The sequence below is a fragment of the Lissotriton vulgaris genome, chromosome 9 (assembly GCF_964263255.1).
Source record: "Lissotriton vulgaris chromosome 9, aLisVul1.2, whole genome shotgun sequence".
NCBI classification, from domain to species: Eukaryota; Metazoa; Chordata; class Amphibia; order Caudata; family Salamandridae; genus Lissotriton; species Lissotriton vulgaris.
This window is the reverse complement of record NC_141697.1, coordinates 24,188,023-24,210,860: the sequence shown is the minus strand read 5'-3', so window position 1 is coordinate 24,210,860 and position 22,838 is coordinate 24,188,023. Positions and strand designations below refer to the sequence as shown.

Below are 22,838 nucleotides of genomic sequence, written 5' to 3'. Positions count from 1 at the left end.
CTTTGTTGTGATACGGTCTGCTTTATCTAGGCTGTGAGCACTATTTTCTTAAATGATTTCCGTCTATTCCACCCAAAACATGCTTTCCTACAAACAGCACTCCACCAACTTGTATTTTAATTACTAATGGCAGTCCGCTTTAAGTATAGCAGCTGTGTTTCTTTATCTATTTACTTTAGCAGCGGGTCCGCTTTAAGTATAGCGGCCACACTTATTTATTTATTTAATTTGGCCGCGCGGTCCGCTTTAACTTTAGCGGCCGTGCTGCAAAACATTTTTTCTTTAGTGATACCCCCCATACCATACATTCACTTACATAGTAGCTGTGCCCCTTTCTTTAGACGCAGCTGCCATTTTCAGGTTACCGCGAGCCGCGTCTAAAGAAGAAAGGGACGTACACACCATTAAAGTAAAAGTAAGGCATGGGGCGCTTTTAACAACAACAACAAAAAACATTTGATTGTGAACAAATGTTCAAATGTGGACTATTTTTCAAGAAATTGATGGTGGATATGGACACTTGCTCAGTGGGTTTTGATCTCTAACACTCTATTGCTCCTATCAGCCACAGGTATATATTTCTGTACATAGCACGCATGCACTTTATGCACTTATAGTCACTTTCACTGTACCCCTTTTTGGGGGCACCTTATGTTTTTTATCGAAAAATATGTGTTACTTCACACTGTAATAAATTGAAACCAAAGTTCCTTAAACAAGATAAGTAAAAAATTTAATAAATATAAAACTTTGAGTTATATTGTGTTAGAGGTGTTTGTACCTCCTTCTTGACACTTTGCCGTGGAATTCAAGGTCTACACTTCATCTTTAGGGGCCATCTTTCTGCTATTAATTATACAGCCAAGGTCTCTGGGTTATTAGGTTGCCCCTTTTGTTTCAAAGGTCACTTTTATTGTGGTGCCATGGCAATTTTTCATCCCAGTCCCACCCTGGCCATGGGGTGGCATACTCATGTCTGTAGCCGTGTCTCCAACAATGGCCTTGTGTCTATAGCTGTGTCTCCACCAAGGGCCTTGTGTCTATTGCCGTGTCTCCACCAATGGCCTTGTGTCTATAGCCGTGTCTCCACCAATGGCCTTGTGTCTATAGCCGTGTCTCCACCAATGGCCTTGTGTCTATAGCCGTGTCTCCACCAATGGCCTTGTGTCTGTCGCTCACCACTGACCCTTACTCTGTTACTGATACTTCTTCCAGTACTGATACTTCATCCAGTACTGATCCCACCCGTTCACTCGCTCACCACTGACCCTTCCTCTGTTACTGATACTTCTTCCAGTACTGATACTTCATCCAGTACTGATCCCACCCGTTCTCTCGCTCACCACTGACTCTTCCTCTGTTACTGATACTTCTTCCAGTACTGATAATTCATCCAGTACTGATCCCAACCTTTCACTCGCTCACCACTGACTCTTCCTCTGTTACTGATACTTCTTCCAGTACTGATAATTCATCCAGTACTGATCCCAACCTTTCACTCGCTCACCACTGACCCTTCCTCTGTTACTGATACTTCTTTCGGTATTGATAATTCATCTAGTACTGATCCCACCCGTTCACTCTCTCACCACTGACTCATTCTCTGTTACTGATACTTCTTCCAGTACTGATACTTCAGCTAGTACTGATCCCACCCGTTCACTCGCTCACCACTGACCCTTCCTCTGTTACTGATACTTCATCCAGTACTGATCCCTGACTGGGGGAGAATGTTTGCCTTGTCAGCATTCCGTCCATGATTTGTTTGATGTAACATTTTTCACCCTAAGTGGGATGGGTATGCCCAGACGTGGGTCCATTGCTCACTGTGCCAGTGCTGATCCATGCATCCACCCTCCTCCTTACTGCAGTACTGACCTCTCTAATGTTCCCTCAGCACCAGTCCTGGCTCCATCTGTGCTGACCCTTCAACCTTTACTGATAATGTCTCCTGTGCCAAGGATAATTTCAAGACTAGTATTTCCTGAGAACTGATACTTCATCTAGTACTGATCCCTCCCTGTTCACTCGCTCACCACTGACCCTTCCTCTGTTACTGATACTTCTTCCAGTACTGATACTTCATCCAGTACTGAACCCACCCGTTCACTCGCTCACCACTGACCCTTCCTCTGTTACTGAAACTTCTTCCAGTACTGATACTTCATCCAGTACTGATCCCCCCCCGTTCACTCGCTCACCACTGACCCTTCCTCTGTTACTGAACTTCTTCCAGTACTGATACTTCATCCAGTACTGATCCCACCCGTTCACTCCCTCACCACTGACCCTCCCTCTGTTACTGATACTTCTTCCAGTACTGATCCCACCCGTTCACTCGCTCTCCACTGACCCTTCCTCTGTTACTGATACTTCATCCAGTACTGATCCCACCCGTTCATGCGCTCACCACTGACCCTTCCTCTGTTACTGATACTTCTTCCAGTACTGATACTTCATTCAGTACTGATCCCACCCGTTCAGTCGCTCACCACTGACCCTTCCTCTGTTACGGATACTTCTTCCAGTACTGATACTTCATCCAGTACTGATCCCACCCGTTCACTCCCTCACCACTGACTCATTCTCTGTTACTGATACTTCTTCCAGTACTGATAGTTCATCTAGTACTGACCCCACCCATTCACTCGCTCACCACTGACCCATCCTCTGTTACTGATACCTTATTCAGTACTGATCCCACCCGTTCACTCGCTCACCACTGACCCTTCCTCTGTTACTGATACTTCTTCCAGTACTGATACTTCATCCAGTACTGATCCCACCCGTTCTCTCGCTCACCACTGACTCTTCCTCTGTTACTGATACTTCTTCCAGTACTGATAATTCATCCAGTACTGATCCCAACCTTTCACTCGCTCACCACTGACCCTTCCTCTGTTACTGATACTTCTTTCAGTATTGATAATTCATCAGTACTGATCCCACCCTGTTCACTCCCTCACCACTGACTCATTCTCTGTTACTGATACTTCTTCCAGTACTGATACTTCAGCTAGTACTGATCCCACCCGTTCACTTGCTCACCACTGACCCTCCCTCTGTTACTGATACTTCTTCCAGTACTGATACTTCATCCAGTACTGATCCAACCTGTTCACTCGCTCACCACTGACCCTTCCTCTTTTACTGATAATTCTTCCAGGACTTATACTTCATCCAATATTATTCGATCCATCAGTACTGATCCCACTGTTCCCACCCCATTCACTACCCCCACCGTTCAACCTCTCAACCATCTAGCGAAATGTACTGTCAGTGACAAGCAGTTTCATCGATTGGTTAAATGCATTGTTAGGGGCATGCAGTTTCATCAGTTATATGCAGTATTAGTGACATGCAGTTTCATCGGTTATAAATAGAGTTAGTGACATGCAGTTTCAACCGTTATATGCAGTGTTAGTGACATGCAGTTTCATCGGTTATAAGCAGTGTTAGTGACATGCAGTATCATCGGTTATAAGCAGTGTTAGTGACATGCAGTTTCATCGGTTATAAATAGAGTTAGTGACATGCAGTTTCAACCGCTATATGCAGTGTTAGTGACATGCAGTTTCATCGGTTATAAGCAGTGTTAGTGACATGTAGTATCATCAGTTATAAATAGAGTTAGTGACATGCAGTTTCAACCGTTATGTGCAGTGTTAATGACATGCAGTTTCATCGGTTATATGCAGTGTTAGTGACATGCAGTTTCAACCGTTATGTGCAGTGTTAATGACATGCAGTTTCATCGGTTATATGCAGTGTTAGTGACATGCAGTTTCAACGGTTTTATGCAGTGTTAGTGACATGCAGTTTCATCGATTATATGGAGTGTTAGTGACATGCAGTTTGATCGATTAGATGGAGTGTTAGTGACATGCAGTATCATCAGTTATATACAGTGTTAGTGGCATGCAGTTTCATTGGTTAGATGCAGTCTTAGTGGCATGCAGTATCATCAGTTATATGCAGTGTTAGTGGCATGCAGTTTCATTGATTAGATGGAGTGTTAGTGGCATGCAGTATCATCAGTTATATGCAGTGTTAGTGGCATGCAGTTTCATTGATTAGATGGAGTGTTAGTGACATGCAGTATCATCAGTTATATACAGTGTTAGTGGCATGCAGTTTCATTGGTTAGATGCAGTCTTAGTGGCATGCAGTTTCATCAGTTATATACAGTGTTAGTGACATGCAGTATCATCAGTTATATACAGTGTTAGTGGCATGCAGTTTCATTGATTAGATGGAGTGTTAGTGGCATGCAGTATCATCAGTTATATGCAGTGTTAGTGGCATGCAGTTTCATTGATTAGATGGAGTGTTAGTGGCATGCAGTATCATCAGTTATATACAGTGTTAGTGACATGCAGTTTCACCAGTTATATGCAGTGTTAGTGACATGCAGTTTCATTGGTTAGATGCAGTGTTTGTGACATGCAGTTTCATTGGTTAGATGCAGTGTTTGTGACATGCAGGTTCAACGGTTATATGGAGTGTTAGTGACATGCAGTTTCAACGGTTATATGCAGTGTTAGTGACATTGCATATCAATGACATTTTTCTATCGCTAGAGAAAATGCATTTCACTGGAAAAGCTGCATACAATTGATACTCCATATAACTGATGAAACTGCATGTCACTAACTGCATGTAACTGTTGAATTGCATGTCACTAACACTGCATATAGCGGTTGAAACTGCATGTCACTGACTCTGCATATAACCTTTGAAACTGCATGTCACTAATACTGCATATAACCGATGAAACTGCTATGCAGTGTCACTGACAGGCAGTTTCTCTAGTGATATGCTGTGCCATTGATGTGCAGTTTCCGCAGTGATATGCATGCCCGTGTAGTGTATTTTTATCAGTGATACGCAGTGTCGTTTGTATGCAGTTTCTTCAGTGAGCTGCAATTTCTTCGCTGATATGTAGTTTCTTCACTAACATGCAGTTTCTTACGTGAAATGTAGTTTCTTTGGTGATATTCAGATTCTTCAATGATATACAGTGTTATGCAGTGTCACAGAAAGGCACTGTCTCAAATGGTATGCAGTGTTAGTCATTTGCAGTGTCAGTTAAATGCTGCCTCACCAGTGATATACAGTTTCATCAGTGGCGTGCAGTGTCAGTTGCATGCAGTTTCTTTGGTGATATGTAGTTTTTGCACTGATATGCAGTGTCCGTGATATATAGTTTGTCCAGTAATGTGCAATTTGTCAGTGGTCTTAAGTGTCAGTTTTATACAGTTTCCTTCAGTGATATGCAGCTTATCCAGTGATATGCAGTTTAGTCAGTGATATAAAGTCTCCCCAGGTATATGCATTGCCAATAACGTGCAGTTTCATCAGTGGTGTGCTGTGCCGGTTACATGCAGTTTCATTAGTGGCATGCAGTGGCAGTTAACATGCAGTTTCTTTGGCGATATGTCATTTTTTCACTGATATGCAGTGCCAGTTACATGCGTTTCATCAGTGACTTGCAGTGCCAGTTACATGCAGTCTCATCAGCGGCGTGCAGTGCCAGTTACATGCAGTTTATTTGGTGATATGTCATTTTTTCACTGATATGCAGTGCCAGTTACATGCAGTTTCGTCAGTAACATGCAGTGCCAGTTACATGCAGTTTCATCAATGGTGTGCAGTGCCAGTTACATGCAGTTTCTTTGGTGATATGTCGTTTTTTCAGTGATATTCAGTGCCAGTTACATGCAGTTTCATCAGTGGTGTGCAGTGCCAGTTACATGCAGTTTCTCTGGTGATATGTCATTTTATCACTGTTATGCAGTGCCAGTTGCATGCAGTTTCATCAGTAACATGCAGTGCCAGTTACATGCAGTTTCATCAATGGTGTGCAGTGCCAGTTACATGCAGTTTCTCTGGTGATATGTTGTTTTATCACTGTTATGCAGTGCCAGTTGCATGCAGTTTCATCAGTAACATGCAGTGCCAGTTACATGCAGTTTCATCAATGGTGTGCAGTGCCAGTTACATGCAGTTTCTTTGGTGATATGTCGTTTTTTCAGTGATATTCAGTGCCAGTTACATGCAGTTTCATCAGTGGTGTGCAGTGCCAGTTACATGCAGTTTCTCTGGTGATATGTCATTTTATCACTGTTATGCAGTGCCAGTTGCATGCAGTTTCATCAGTAACATGCAGTGTCAGTTACATGCAGTTTCATCAATGTTGTGCAGTGCCAGTTACATGTAGTTTCTTTGGTGATCTGTTGTTTTTTCACTGACATGCAGTGCCAGTTACATGCAGTTTCATCAGCGGCGTGCAGTGCCAGTTACATGCAGTTTATTTGGTGATATGTCTTTTTTTCACTGATATGCAGTGCCAGTTACATGCAGTTTCTCTGGTGATATGTCATTTTATCACTGTTATGCAGTGCCAGTTGCATGCAGTTTCATCAATGGTGTGCAGTGCCAGTTACATGCAGTTTCTTTGGTGATATGTCGTTTTTTCAGTGATATTCAGTGCCAGTGATGTGCAGTTTCTTCAGCGCTGTGCTTTGCCAATGCTTGTTGCCCGCAGCGGGCTGAAGTCTGCCCCTAAGATGGTGCTAACACAGTGCTTCTCTTTTGTCTCGTCCAGTGGAGGCCACCAGTCCCAGCCTCATGACGGCGGACACCTGCCTGGAGCGCGCCTTCTTCATCCGCATGAAGTCCTCGCTGACCAAGAGGGGCGTGCACATCAAGTCTTCCGGATACAAGGTACTGGCAAGAACCAAAGTGGGAAACACAACCTGGCACTCAATGGATGGGTCCAAAATAGAGGCCTTCAGAATGTAAGGTGTTCCTGTTGTTGGGGGTCAGGATCCCTCACTGTGGGTGGTGACGTGGCAATGACTGGTGCCGGGTCAAAGGTACCACAGAGCGCAGAGCAACATGTCTTCCATCCCCATAAGGGACACATGTCACATGTTGCGCCTCCCTGGGCCCTGCCGGAACCTTGACTTTTCCAACTTGAACGCGTCCTTAGCGTAGGGGGCGCGGATTTTGATTAGAGATGGAATCATGAAGAAATAAGAATAAAGAAAAAGATGTATTTGGATGCTCTTGTTCTAGGATGGTGCTTCTACTTGAGGGCTCTCATGACTGGACGCCCAAAATAACATATATAGATAGATAGATAGATAGATAGATAGATAGATAGATAGATAGATAGATAGATAGATAGATAGATAGATAGATAGATAGATAGATAGATAGATAGATAGATAGATAGAGTGAGGGGCGATATATAGATAGAAAGATAGATAGATAGATAGATAGATAGATAGATAGATAGATAGAGTGAGGGCGATAGATAGATAGATAGATAGATAGATAGATAGATAGATAGATAGATAGATAGATAGATAGATAGATAGATAGATAGATAGATAGATAGATAGATAGATAGATAGAGTGAGGGCGATAGATAGATAGATAGATAGATAGATAGATAGATAGATAGATAGATAGATAGATAGAGTGAGGGCGATAGATAGATAGATAGATAGATAGATAGATAGATAGATAGATAGATAGATAGATAGATAGATAGATAGATAGATAGATAGATAGAGTGAGGGGCGATATATAGATAGAAAGATAGATAGATAGATAGATAGATAGAGTGAGGGCGATAGATAGAGTGAGGGCGATAGATAGATAGATAGATAGATAGATAGATAGATAGATAGATAGATAGATAGATAGATAGAGTGAGGGCGATAGATAGATAGGTAGATAGATAGATAGAGTGAGGGCGATAGATAGATAGATAGATAGATAGATAGATAGATAGATAGATAGATAGATAGATAGATAGATAGATAGATAGATAGATAGATAGATAGATAGATAGATAGATAGATAGATAGATAGATAGATAGATAGATAGATAGATAGATAGATAGATAGATAGATAGATAGATAGATAGATAGAGTCAGGGCGATAGATAGATAGATAGATAGATAGATAGATAGAGTGAGGGGCGATAGATAGATAGATAGATAGATAGATAGATAGATAGATAGATAGATAGATAGATAGATAGATAGATAGATAGATAGATAGATAGAGTGAGGGCGATAGATAGATAGATAGATAGATAGATAGATAGATAGAGTGAGGGCGATAGATAGATAGATAGATAGATAGATAGATAGATAGATAGATAGATAGATAGATAGATAGATAGATAGATAGATAGATAGATAGATAGACCCCCCCTGCCATCCATCCCCACTCTGTCTCAGAGTCTCCCCATCTGCCGCAGGCTGGAAGAAACGATGGGGCTCATTTACAAGCCCCTTGTGCCGCCGGAGCGTCACTTTTTGTGGCGCACCAGCAGCGCATTTTGCTTGCCCACATTCACAAGGACAGGAAAAGCAGCCCTGCATGGCTTTTCCTGTCCTTGTAAATACGGGCCCTTTACTCGCAGCACTTTGCGTGAAAGGGGCATTCCGTGGGTGTTACTGTGGGTGTTCCACGCAACACCCACGGAACCTGACCCCTTCCAGGTTTACAAGAAATCGTAAACCTGGAAATGCGTCTGAATGCTACGCCTCCCCAAGGAGGCGTAGGGAGGCGCAACGAGTAGAAATATATTCATTTCTCCTTGTTTTTTCCTCTTTCTATGCATGCTGCTTTCTGCAGCACACATAGAACGAGGAAAACATCATCTTTCGTGATTGTTTGTGTGCAGGGAGGTGGTCCTTCCTGCACATAAACAAGCATTAAAAAAGTGACATTTTGCAAGCTCCATGTGTGCTGATGCAGCACACATAGGTGTTGAAAAACACCATTTCAGATTGTTTATGTGCAGGAAGGGACACCTTCCTGCACAAGGTGTCCCTTCCTGCACAAGGTGTCCTTCCTGCACATAAGCAAACATCCCTGTGACGCAGGCATCCTTGCACCATAGTGCACGGGTGCCTGCGTCAGCACGTGGCAGCAAACTCTGAGCCAGGGCAGGGGAGAGCAAAGGATCGGTCATATCCTTGTACATAGGAGACATCTAATCTAACTTCCGCCCTATATCATTGCTACCGGTCTTTTCATTTTTTTTAGAAAAACACATCAATTCTCAAATTACCAAATACATTGAGTCAAGGAACCTCCGTAATTCTCAGTCTGGCTTTAGGTCAGGATTCTCGGCAGAATCGACACTCCTAGGTGTCTGTGAGACGATTCGTGGCCAAGTTGACAAAGGGGAAACCGTGGCACTTATTTTACTCGATCTTCGTGCCGCTTTTGACACGGTTTCCCACACGATCCTTCTCAACACCCTCCAATCCTGTGGTATTACTGGCTTGGCTCTAAAGTGGCTTTCTAGCTTTCTTTCTGACAGAACTTTTCAAGTTTTCTCTACCACATCTGCTTCCAAAATACACTGCTCTAAATACGGAGTCCCCCAGGGCTCCATTTTGAGTCCCTCACTTTTTAATTTATACATCAGCCCGTTAGCCTCCATTGCAGAACAAGCTGGGCTCACCATCTACTCATATGAACCCCTATTTAGAAAAAAACTAAAGACCTGGTTATTTTCACAGATCTAAGACCCCTCTGTACTTCCCCCCGACCCTCCTGAGACTATGTCTTCAGCGCCGGGACACCTCCGTCGGAGGTAGCTGCGCGCTCTACAAAATAAAAAATAAAAAAAATAAAAAAAATAAAAATAAAAATATGCTGATGATACCCAGCTTATATATTCACTCTCCTCAAACTCACATTCTAATTCACTTCCCTATGTTCTGGACTCAATAATATTGCCAAATGGATGTTTGAAAATAAACTAAAACTTAATGGGGGAAAGACTGTACTTCTGCTGTTCGGCAATAATACAGCTCTATGAGGCTCACACCCCTGGCCTCCCCAGATGGGTTCTCTTCCTTCTCCTTCCAAAACGGCTCGTAACCTTGGCGTCATTTTTGATGACCAAATGTCTATGAAGCAACATGCGATCAGAGTTTCGGCTACCTGTGTCACTATCCTCAAGTGGTTGAGGAAGATCATATGGATGCTCCCTCATGATACACAAAAAACCGTAGTCCAGGCACTAATAACATCTAGACTGGACTACGGTAACGTTCTCTATCTGGGTGCCTGCAAGGAAGTAAAACGGAAACTCCAGAGGGTGCAAAACATAGCGGTTAGGCTACTGTGCAAACTTCCTAATAAATCTTCTACATCGACTTCCTTGCGTAACCTGCATTGGCTCCGCATCGAAAGTCGCACAAAGTTCAAGGCTCTGTGCTTTATGCACGGAATCAATTCAGGCAGGGCTCCACCTTATCTTAGAACATTAGTTCACCATTACTGTCCTTTTCGTGTCCTCCGTTCCTCTAACCAGCATAAGTTTCAGGTACCCAGGATTAAACGAGCCAGAATGGGCGGACGCTCATTCTCTTACCTAGCTCCATCTCTCTGGAAGTCTCTTCCACTTCATCTGCGTACAGAACCTAGCTACCTTACATTTCGTAAGGACTTGAAGACCTGGTTGTTTAACCAATAGATTGTCCAATCTTTTGCTGCGGAATCTCTTGTGCCGCTCCTCTGCTTCTCATCTTGTCCCTAGCGCCTGGAAACCTCCGGGTAGCTGCGCGCTTTATAAATTTAAATGTAATAATAATAATAATCCCTGTGCTTGGAAAGTGGCGCAGCCAATGGGCTTGCGGTGCCGCCGCTGCACTTTCTTGCGAACGAGGCCCTATTTACTTAAGGAGAGCACCTTTCAATTCTCCTTTTATGATAACTTGACCTTTGTCCCAAAAACTGGGACTTAAGTTTAAAATTAAGGAAATCGTCAGGACACCGGGACAGTCCTTTAAAAACCGGGATTGTCCAGGGAAATCCGGGACCTCTGGACACCGTACCCTAGCGCATTGTTGCCATTAGAGGCTTCATGTGGCAGGGTGAGGCGGTGAGGCTGGAGACCTCAGGGTAAGGCCTCAGGGTGAGTCTGGAGACCTCAGGGTGAGACCTCAGGGTGAGTCTGGAGGGTGAGGCTGGAGACCTCAGGGTGAGGCTGGAGGGTGAGGCTAGAGACCTCAGGGTGAGGCTGGGGACCTCAGGGTGAGGCTGGAGGGTGAGGCTAGAGACCTCAGGGTGAGGCTGGGGACCTCATGGTGAGGCCTGGAGACCTCAGGGTGAGGCTGGAGACCTCAAGGTGATGCTGGAGACCTCAGGGTGAGGATGGGGACCTCAGGGTGAGGCTGGAGACCTCAGGGTGAGGCTGGAGGGTGAGGCTAGAGACCTTAGGGTGAGGCTGGGAAACTCAGGGTGAGGCTAGGGACCTCAGGGTGAGGCTGGGGACCTCAGGGTGAGGCTGGAGGGTGAGGCTAAAGACCTCAGGGTGAGGCTGGGGACCTCATGGTGAGGCCTGGAGACCTCAGGGTGAGGCTGGAGACCTCAAGGTGATGCTGGAGACCTCAGGGTGAGGATGGGGACCTCAGGGTGAGGCTGGAGACCTCAGGGTGAGGCTGGAGGGTGAGGCTAGAGACCTCAGGGTGAGGCTGGGAAACTCAGGGTGAGGCTAGGGACCTCAGGGTGAGGCTGGAGACCTCAGGGTGAGGATGAGGACCTCAGGGTGAGGCTGGAGACCTAAGGGTGAGGCTGGGGACCTCAGGGTGAGGCTGGAGACCTCGGGGTGAGGCCTGGAGACCTCAGGGTGAGGCTGGGGACCTCAGGGTGAGGCTGGGGACCTCAGGGTGAGACTGGAGACCACAGGGTGAGGCTGGGGACCTCAGGGTGAGGCTGGGGACCTCAGGGTGAGGCTGGAGACCTCAGGGTGAGGATGAGGACCTCAGGGTGAGGACGAGGACCTCAGGGTGAGGCTGGGGACCTCAGGGTAAGGCTGGAGACCTCAGGGTGAGGCTGGAGACCTCAGGGTGAGGCTGGGAACCTCAGGGTGAGGCTGGAGACCTCAGGGTGGGGATGAGGACCTCAGGGTGAGGCTGGAGACCTAAGGGCAAGGCTGGGGACCTCAGGATGAGGCTGGAGACCTCAGGGTGAGGCCTGGAGACCTCAGGGTGAGGCTGGGGACCTCAGGGTGAGGCTGGGGACCTCAGGGTGAGACTGGGGACCTCAGGGTGAGACTGGGGACCTCTGGGTGAGGCTGGGGACCTCTGGGTGAGGCTGGAGACCTCAGGGTGAGGCTGGGGACCTCAGGGTGAGGCTGGAGACCTAAGGGTGAGGCTGGGGACCTCAGGGTGAGGCTGGGGACCTCAGGGTGAGGCCTGGAGACCTCAGGGTGAGGCTGGGGACCTCAGGGTGAGGCTAGGGACCTCTGGGTGAGGCTGGGGACCTCTGGGTGAGGCTGGAGACCTCAGGGTGAGGCTGGGGACCTCAGGGTAAGGCTGGAGACCTAAGGGTGAGGCTGGGGACCTCTGGGTGAGGCTGGAGTCCTCAGGGTGAGGCTGGAGACCTCAGGGTGAGGCTGGGGACCTCTGGGTGAGGCTGGAGACCTCAGGGTGAGGCTGGGGACCTCTGGGTGAGGCTGGGGACCTCTGGGTGAGGCTGGAGACCTCAGGGTGACGCTGGAGGGTGAGGCTGGAGACCCCAGGGTGAGGCTGGGGACCTCAGGGTGAGGATGGAGACCTCAGGGTGAGGTGAGGATGGAGACCTCAGGGTGAGGCTGGGGACCTCAGGGTGAGGCTGGGGACCTCAGGGTGAGGCTTGGGACCTCAGGGTGAGGCTGGGGACTCCTGGCAGTCTGCTCCATGGCATCACAAACTGCGGGGCAAATTAGCAAGGGCAATATCGCCGCCTTAGCGGCACTTTTTTGCCGCTAAAGCTGCTATGTTTTTTTCGCCCTAACAGCTTTCAGGCGATAGCAACTGGTTTGGGGGCCGCTTTGCATGTCAGCGATGTTTATCGCTAATGACATGCAAAGTGGGCAAAGATGGGGGGTGAGTCCACCTTGAGTAAAAGAGTGGGTAAACACTGTCTACCCGCGTGTACCCTGGACTTGTACCCTGAGTGTGACCCCCCCTAGCCACCCTCCCTTAAAGGGGATGGTCTCTGCACCTCGAGGGCAATCCAGAGCCACCTGGCAGTTACAGGACCCCTGTGCAATCCCTTCCCGGAGGTGGCCTGTCCGAGAACCCCTGTGCCATCCCCTCCCGGAGGTGGCCTGTCCGCGAACCCCTGTGCCATCCCCTCCCGGAGGTGGCCTGTCCGAGAACCCCTGTGCCATCCCCTTCCGGAGGTGGGCTGTCCGTGGACTCCTGTGCCATCACCTCCTAGAGGTGCCCTGTCCCTCTGCCACAGCTTCAGTTTTCCCCTCCCAGAGGTGGCCTGTCCGAGGACCCCTGTGCCATCCCCTCCCACAGGTGGTCTGTTCAAGACACCTGTGCCATCTTCTCCCAGAGGTGGCCTGTTCGAGGAGCCCTGTGCTATCCCCTCCCAGAGGTGGCCTGACCGAGGACCCCTGTGCCATCCTCTCCCAGAGGTGGCCTGTCCGAGGACCCCTGTGCCATCCCCTCCCAAAGGTGGTCTGTTCAAAGACACCTGTGCCATCCTCTCCCAGAGGTGGCCTGTCCGAGGACCCCTGTGCCATCCCCTCTCAGAGGTGGCCTGTCTGAGGACCCCTGTGCCATCCCCTCCCGGAGGAGGCCTGTCCGAGGACCCCTGTGCCATCCTCTCCCAGAGGAGGCCTGTCCAAGGACCCCTGTGCCATCCCCTCCCGGAGGTGGCCTGCCCGTGGGCTCCTATGCCATCCCCTCCCAGAGGTGGCCTGTCCGAGGACCCCTGTGCCATCCCCTCCCCAAGGTGGCCTGTCCGAGGACTCCTGTGCCGCCATCCCCTCCCAGAGATGGCCTGTCTGAGGACCCCTATGCCATCCCCTCCCAGGGGTGGCCTGTCCGAGGACCTCTGTGCCATCCTCTCCCACGGGTGGCCTGTCCAAGGACCCCTGTGCCATCCCATCCCGAAGGTGGCCCGTCCGAGGACCCCTGTGCGATGCTCTCCCAGAGGTGGCCTGTCCGAGGACCCCTGTGCCATCCCCTCCCAAAGGTGGCCTGTCCGAGGACCCCTGTGCCATCCCCTCCGAGAGGTGGCCTGTCCGAGGACCTCTGTGCCATCTTCTCCCAGAGGTGGCCTGTCCCAGGACCCCTGTGCCATCCCCTCCCAGAGGTGGCCCGTCCGAGGACCCCTGTGCGATGCTCTCCCAGAGGTGGCCTGTCCGAGGACCTCTGTGCCATCCCCTCCCAGAGGTGGCCCATCCGAGGACCCTTGTGCGATGCTCTCCCAGAGGTGGCCTGTCCAAGGACCCCTGTGCCATCCCCTCCCAGAGGTGGCCTGTCTGAGGACCTCTGTGCCATCCTCTCCCAGAGGTGGCCTGTCCGAGGACCCCTGTGCCATCCCCTCCCAGATGTGGCCTGTCCGAGGACCTCTGTGCCATCCTCTCTCAGAGGTGGCCTGTCCAAGGAACCTTGTGCCATCCCCTCCCAGAGGTGGCCTGTCCGAGGACCCCTGTGCCATCCCCTCCCAGAGGTGACCTGTCCAAGGAACCCTGTGCCATGCTCTCCCAGAGGTGGCCTGTCCGAGGACCCCTGTGCCATCCCCTCCCCGAGGTGGCCTTTCCGTGGACTCCTGTGCCGCTATCCCCTCCCAGAGGTGGCCTGTCTGAGGACCCCTGTGCCATCTTCTCCCAGAGGTGGCCTGTCCAAGGACCCCTGAGCCATCCCATCCCGAAGGTGGCCCGTCCGAGGACCCCTGTGCGATGCTCTCCCAGAGGTGGCCTGTCCGAGGACCCCTGTGCCATCCCCTCCCAGAGGTGGCCTGTCCGAGGACCCCTGTGCCATCCTCTCCCAGAGGTGGCCTGTCCAAGGACCCCTGTGCCATCCCATCCCGAAGGTGGCCCGTCCGAGGACCCCTGTGCGATGCTCTCCCAGAGGTGGCCTGTCCGAGGACCCCTGTGCCATCCCCTCCCAGAGGTGGCCTGTCCGAGGACCCCTGTGCCATCCCCTCCCAGAGGTGGCCTGTCCGAGGACCTCTGTGCCATCCTCTCCCAGAGGTGGCCTGTCCAAGGAACCCTGTGCCATGCTCTCCCAGAGGTGGCCTGTCCGAGGACCCCTGGGCCATGCTCTCCCAGAGGTGGCCTGTCCGAGGACCCCTGTGCCATCCCCTCCCAGAGGTGGCCTGTCCGAGGACCCCTGTGCCATCCCCTCCCAGAGGTGGCCTGTCCGAGGACCCCTGGGCCATGCTCTCCCAGAGGTGGCCTGTCCCTTTTCCACAGCTTCAGTTTTCCCCTCCCAGTCACTTGACTTACCCCATCTCTCTGCTTGCAGTGGGGCTGCGCCGCGCATGCGCGGAGGAGGGCTGCGCGCCCTCACCTGTCAGGCCTGGCAGTGCCAGGGGACTTTAGCGCGCGGCTCTGCCCGGGATTAGCATCTGCTGGCGGAAGGCTGCGCTTTGCTCCTGGACTTTGATGTTCAAGGGCCGCGAATCTTTCAAGTGTCTTTAAAAACCGAATCAGGAAAAATATCCTAAGGCGTCGTTTTAAAAGGGCCTTTGAAAGCCGGATGCTGGAGCCAAGGGTTTGCACACCTGACGGAAGGAGGGGACGGGGGGGAGTGGAGGGGGCGTTCATGGCGCTGCAAGGGCACCCCTGCGTCTCCTGTCCTTCAGGACGCGTGCCAAGGACCACTCCTGCCTGGAGTGCCACCTGAGAGCCACTCACAGCTCTGCCCAGGCACCTCCACCTGCTCCACTGAGGCCCCTGCTGTTCCAGTGCTGAACCCACTCACAGCTCTGCCAATGCACCTCCTCCTGCTCCACTGAGGCCCCTGCTGTTCCAGTACTGAACCCACTCACAGCTCTGTCGATGCACCTCCTCCTGCAGCTCCACTGAGGCCCCTGCTATTCCAGGGCTGAACCCACTCACAGCTCTGCCGATGCACCTCCTCCTGCTCCACTGAAGCCCCTGCTTTTTCAGTACTGAACCCACTCACAGCTCTGCCGATGCACCTCCACCTGCTCCACTGAGGCCCCTGCTGTTCCAGTACTGAACCCACTCACAGCTCTGCCGATGCACCTCCTGCAGCTCCACTGAGGCCCCTGCTGTTCCAGTACTGAACCCACTCACAGCTCTGCCGATGCACCTCCTCCTGCTCCACTGAAGCCCCTGCTGTTCCAGTGCTGAACCCACTCATAGCTCTGCCGATGCACCTCCACCTGCTCCACTGAGGCCCCTGCTGTTCCAGTACTGAACCCACTCACAGCTCTGCCGATGCACCTCCTCCTGCTCCACTGAGGCCCCTGCTGTTCCAGTACTGAACCCACTCACAGCTCTGCCGATGCACCTCCAACCTGCTCCACTGAGGCCCTTGCTGTTCCAGTACTGAACACACTCACAGCTCTGCCGATGCACCTCCACCTGCTCCACTGAGGCCCCTGCTGTTCCAGTACTGAACCCACTCACAGCTCTGCCGATGCACCTCCACCTGCTCCACTGAGGCCCCTGCTGTTCCAGTACTGAACCCACTCACAGCTCTGCCGATGCACCTCCACCTGCTCCACTGAGGCCCCTGCTGTTCCAGTACTGAACCCACTCACAGCTCTGCCGATGCACCTCCTCCTGCTCCAGAGAAGCCCCTGCTGTTCCAGTACTGAACCCACTCACAGCTCTTCCGATGCACCTCCTCCTGCTCCACAGAGGCCCCTGCTGTTCCAGTACTGAACCCACTCACAGCTCTGCCGATGCACCTCCTCCTGCTCCAGAGAAGCCCCTGCTGTTCCAGTACTGAACCCACTCACAGCTCTGCCAATGCACCTCCTCCTGCTCCACAGAGGCCCCTGCTGTTCCAGTACTGAACCCACTCACAGCTCTGCCCATGCACCTCCGCCCGACCCACTGAGGCCCCTGCTGTTCCAGTACTGAACCCACTCACAGCTCTGCCCATGCACATCCTCCTGCTCCAGTGAAGCCCCTACTGTTCCAGTACTGAACCCACTCACAGCTCTGCCGATGCACCTCCACCTGCAGCTGCACTGAGGCCCCTGCTGTTCCAGGGCTGAACCCACTCACAGCTCTGCCGATGCACCTCCACCTGCTTCACTGAGGCCCCTGCTGTTCCAGTACTGAACCCACTCACAGCTCTGCCCATGCACCTCCTCCTGCTCCAGTGAAGCCCCTGCTGTTCCAATGCTGAACCCACTCATAGCTCTGCCGATGCACCTCCTCCTGCTCCACTGAGGCCCCTGCTGTTCCAGTACTGAACCCACTCACAGCTCTGCCGATGCACCTCCTCCTGCTTCCCTGAGGCCCCTGCTGTTCCAGAACTGAACCCACTCATAGCTCTGCCGATGCACCTCCACCTGCTCCACTGAGGCCCCTGCTGTTCCAGTACTGAACCCACTCACAGCTCTTCCGATGCACCTCCACCTGCTCCACTGTGGCCCCTGCTGTTCCAGTACTGAACCCACTCACAGCTCTGCCCATGCACCTCCTCCTGCTCCAGTGAAGCCTCTACTGTTCCAGTACTGAACCCACTCACAGCTCTGCCGATGCACCTCCACCTGCTCCACTGAGGCCCCTGCTGTTCCAGAACTGAACCCACTCATAGCTCTGCCGATGCACCTCCTCCTTTTCCACTGAGGCCCCTGCTGTTCCAGTACTGAACCCACTCACAGCTCTTCCGATGCACCTCCTGCAGCTCCAGTGAAGCCCCTGCTGTTCCAGTACTGAACCCACTCACAGCTCTGCCGATGCACCTCCACCTGCTCCACTGAGGCCCCTGCTGTTCCAGAACTGAACCCACTCATAGCTCTGCCGATGCACCTCCTCCTTTTCCACTGAGGCCCCTGCTGTTCCAGTACTGAACCCACTCACAGCTCTTCCGATGCACCTCCTGCAGCTCCAGTGAAGCCCCTGCTGTTCCAGGGCTGAAGCCCACTCACAGCTCTGCCGATGCACCTCATCCTGCTCCACTGAGGCCCCTGCTGTTCCAGTGCAAGAGGCCACTCACAGCTCTGCCGATGCACCTCATCCTGTTCCACTGAGGCCCCTGCTGTTCCAGTACTGAACCCACTCACAGCTCTGCCGATGCACCTCCACCTGCTCCCACTGAGGCCCCTGCTGTTCCAGTGCAAGAGGCCACTCACAGCTCTGCCGATGCACCTCATCCTGTTCCACTGAGGCCCCTGCTGTTCCAGTACTGAACCCACTCACAGCTCTGCCGATGCACCTCAGCCTGCTCCACTGAGGCCCCTGCTGTTCCAGTACTGAACCCACTCACAGCTCTGCCAATGCACCTCCGCCTGCTCCACTGAGGCCCCTGCTGTTCCAGTGCAGGAGCCCACTCACAGCTCTGCCGATGCACCTCCTGCAGCTCCACTGAAGCCCCTGCTGTTCCACTGCTGACCCCACTCACAGCTCTGCCGATGCACCTCCTCCTGCTCCACTGAGGCCCCTGCTGTTCCAGTGCAGGAGCCCACTCACAGCTCTGCCAATGCACCTCCACCTGCTCCACTGAAGCCCCTGCTGTTCCAGTACTGAACCCACTCACAGCTCTGCCGATGCACCTCCACCTGCTCCACTGAGGCCCCTACTGTTCCAGTACTGTACCAACTCACAGCTCTGCCGATGCACCTCCTCCTGCTCCACTGAGGCCCCTGCTGTTCCAGTACTGAACCCACTCACAGCTCTGCCGATGCACCTCCTCCTGCTCCACTGAGGCCCCTGCTGTTCCAGTACTGAACCCACTCACAGCTCTGCCGATGCACCTCCTCCTGCTCCACTGAGCCCCCTGCTGTTCCGGTACTGAACCCACTCACAGCTCTGCCGATGCACCTCCTCCTGCTCCACTGAGGCCCCTGCTGTTCCAGTACTGAACCCACTCACAGCTCTGCCGATGCACCTCCTCCTGCTCCACTGAGGCCCCTGCTGTTCCAGTGCAGGAGCCCACTCACAGCTCTGCCAATGCACCTCCACCTGCTCCACTGAAGCCCCTGCTGTTCCAGTACTGAACCCACTCACAGCTCTGCCGATGCACCTCCACCTGCTCCACTGAGGCCCCTGCTGTTCCAGACTGTACCAACTCACAGCTCTGCCGATGCACCTCCTCCTGCTCCACTGAGGCCCCTGCTGTTCCAGTACTGAACCCACTCACAGCTCTGCCGATGCACCTCCTCCTGCTCCACTGAGCCCCCTGCTGTTCCGGTACTGAACCCACTCACAGCTCTGCCGATGCACCTCCTCCTGCTCCACTGAGGCCCCTGCTGTTCCAGTACTAAACCCACTCACAGCTCTGCCGATGCACCTCCACCTGCTCCACTGAGTCCCCTGCTGTTCCAGTGCAGGAGCCCACTCACAGCTCTGCCGATGCACCTCCTCCTGCTCCACTGAGGCACCTGCTGTTCCAGTGCAGGAGCCCACTCACAGCTCTGCCAATGCACCTCCACCTGCTCCACTGAAGCCCCTGCTGTTCCAGTACTGAACCCACTCACAGCTCTGCCGATGCACCTCCACCTGCTCCACTGAGGCCCCTGCTGTTCCGGTACTGAACCCACTCACAGCTCTGCCGATGCACCTCCTCCTGCTCCACTGAGGCCCCTGCTGTTCGAGTACTGAACCCACTCACAGCTCTGCCGATGCACCTCCTCCTGCTCCACTGAGGCCCCTGCTGTTCCAGTACTGAACCCATTCACAGCTCTGCCGATGCACCTCCACCTGCTCCACTGAGGCCCCTGCTGTTCCAGGGCTGAACCCACTCACAGCTCTGCAGATGCACCTCCACCTGCTCAACTGAGGCCCCTGCTGTTCCAGTACTGAACCCACTCACAGCTCTGCCGATGCACCTCCTCCTGCTCCAGTGAAGCCCCTACTGTTCCAGTACTGAACCCACTCACAGCTCTGCCGATGCACCTCCACCTGCTCCACTGAGGCCCCTGCTGTTCCAGTACTGAACCCACTCACAGCTCTGCCGATGCACCTCCACCTGCTCCACTGAGGCCCCTGCTGTTTCAGTACTGAACCCACTCACAGCTCTGCCGATGCACCTCCTCCTGCTCCACTGAGGCCCCTGCTGTTCCAGAACTGAACCCACTCATAGCTCTGCCGATGCACCTCCTCCTGCTCCACTGAGGCCCCTGCTGTTCCAGTACTGAACCCACTCACAGCTCTGCCGATGCACCTCCTGCAGCTCCACTGAGGCCCCTGCTGTTCCAGTACTGAACCCACTCACAGCTCTGCCGATGCACCTCCACCTGCTCCACTGAGGCCCCTGCTGTCCAGTGCAGGAGCCCACTCACAGCTCTGCCGATGCACCTCCACCTGCTTCACTGAGGCCCCTGCTGTTCCAGTACTGAACCCACTCACAGCTCTGCCGATGCACCTCCTCCTGCAGCTCCACTGAAGCCCCTGCTGTTCCAGTGCTGAATCCACTCACAGCTCTTCCGATGCACCTCCACCTGCAGCTCCACTGAAGCCCCTGCTGTTCCAGAACTGAACCCACTCATAGCTCTGCCGATGCACCTCCAGCTGCAGCTCCACTGAAGCCCCTGCTTTTCCAGTGCTGAACTCACTCACAGCTCTGCCGATGCACCTCCTCCTGCTCCACTGAGGCCCCTGCTGTTCCAGTACTGAACCTATTCACAGCTCTGCCGATGCACCTCCACCTGCTCCACTGAAGCCCCTGCTGTTCCAGAACTGAACCCACTCATAGCTCTGCCGATGCACCTCAAGCTGCAGCTCCACTGAAGCCCCTGCTGTTCCAGTGCTGAACTCACTCACAGCTCTGCCGATGCACCTCCTCCTGCTCCACTGAGGACCCTGCTGTTCCAGTACTGAACCCATTCACAGCTCTGCCGATGCACCTCCACCTGCTCCACTGAGGCCCCTGCTGTTCCAGTACTGAACCCACTCACAGCTCTGCCGATGCACCTCCGCCTGCTCCACTGAGGCTTCTGCTGTTCCAGGGCTGAACCCATTCACAGCTCTGCTGATGCACCTCCTCCTGCTCCAGTGAAGCCCCTGCTGTTCCAGTGCTGAACCCACTCACAGCTCTGCCGATGCACCTCCTCCTGCTTCCCTGAGGCCCCTGCTGTTCCAGAACTGAACCCACTCATAGCTCTGCCGATGCACCTCCTCCTGCTCCACAGAGGCCCCTGCTGTTCCAGTGCTGAACCCACTCACAGCTCTGCCGATGCACCTCCGCCTGCTCCACTGAGGCCCCTGCTGTTCCAGGGCTGAACCCACTCATAGCTCTGCCGATGCACCTCCTCCTGCAGCTCCACTGAAGCCCCTACTGTTCCAGTGCTGAACTCACTCACAGCTCTGCCGATGCACCTCCTCCTGCTCCACTGAGGACCCTGCTGTTCCAGTACTGAACCCATTCACAGCTCTGCCGATGCACCTCCACCTGCTCCACTGAGGCCCCTGCTGTTCCAGTACTGAACCCACTCACAGCTCTGCCGATGCACCTCAGCCTGCTCCACTGAGGCCCCTGCTGTTCCAGTACTGAACCCACTCACAGCTCTGCCGATGCACCTCCTCCTGCTCCACTGAGGCCCCTGCTGTTCCAGGGCTGAACCCACTCACAGCTCTGCCGATGCACCTCCTCCTGCTCCACTGAAGCACCTGCTGTTCCAGTGCTGGAGCCCACTCACAGCTCTGCCGATGCACCTCCTGCAGCTCCACTGAAGCCCCTGCTTTTTCAGTACTGAACCCACTCACAGCTCTGCCGATGCACCTCCTCCTGCTCCACTGAAGCACCTGCTGTTCCAGTGCTGGAACCCACTCACAGCTCTGCCGATGCACCTCCTGCAGCTCCACTGAAGCCCCTGCTTTTTCAGTACTGAACCCACTCACAGCTCTGCCGATGCACCTCCGCCTGTTTCACTGAGGCCCCTGCTGTTCCAGTACTGAACCCACTCACAGCTCTGCCGATGCACCTCCTCCTGCTCCAGTGAAGCCCCTACTGTTCCAGTACTGAACCCACTCACAGCTCTGCCGATGCACCTCCTCCTGCTCCACTGAGGCCCCTGCTGTTCCAGGGCTGAACCCACTCACAGCTCTGCCGATGCACCTCCTCCTGCTCCACTGAAGCACCTGCTGTTCCAGTGCTGGAGCCCACTCACAGCTCTGCCGATGCACCTCCTGCAGCTCCACTGAAGCCCCTGCTTTTTCAGTACTGAACCCACTCACAGCTCTGCCGATGCACCTCCTCCTGCTCCACTGAAGCACCTGCTGTTCCAGTGCTGGAACCCACTCACAGCTCTGCCGATGCACCTCCTGCAGCTCCACTGAAGCCCCTGCTTTTTCAGTACTGAACCCACTCACAGCTCTGCCGATGCACCTCCGCCTGTTCCACTGAGGCCCCTGCTGTTCCAGTACTGAACCCACTCACAGCTCTGCCCATGCACCTCCTCCTGCTCCAGTGAAGCCTCTACTGTTCCAGTACTGAACCCACTCACAGCTCTGCCGATGCACCTCCACCTGCAGCTCCACTGAGGCCCCTGCTGTTCCAGGGCTGAACCCACTCACAGCTCTGCCGATGCACCTCCTCCTGCTCCACTGAGGCACCTGCTGTTCCAGTGCTGGAGCCCACTCACAGCTCTGCCGATGCACCTCCACCTGCTCAATGCAATACCTGCTGACTGACACCGGGGTCAGTAGATGAAACACACTGAGACTGACTGACACCAGGAGACGAGAGAGACTGTAGGAGAGTATGATCTGCTTCTTATAGTTACACCTACTTGTTGTTGTGTTTCACGTTTTTTTTACTTTATTCTGGCTGTGGACCCGCTAATCAGGACAACAGCCTAGCTGCTGCCTCTCTAAATTGATTGCATGTACTTTAGGTACACTCCAGATTGGTTACTGGGGTGC

The 22,838-nt window shown here is 52.9% G+C and overlaps 1 protein-coding gene across 1 annotated transcript in view; it reads left to right on the top strand.

The window, feature by feature from the left end:
- The window catches only part of NPAS3 (neuronal PAS domain protein 3), a 1,714,960-nt gene that overhangs the window by 1,594,568 nt on the left and 97,554 nt on the right, over positions 1 to 22,838 (top strand). Inside the window, exon 6 of the mRNA XM_086936951.1 lies at positions 6,608 to 6,726. Coding sequence (XP_086793077.1) covers positions 6,608 to 6,726 — 119 coding nt within the window. The remainder of the gene's footprint in view (positions 1 to 6,607; positions 6,727 to 22,838) is intronic.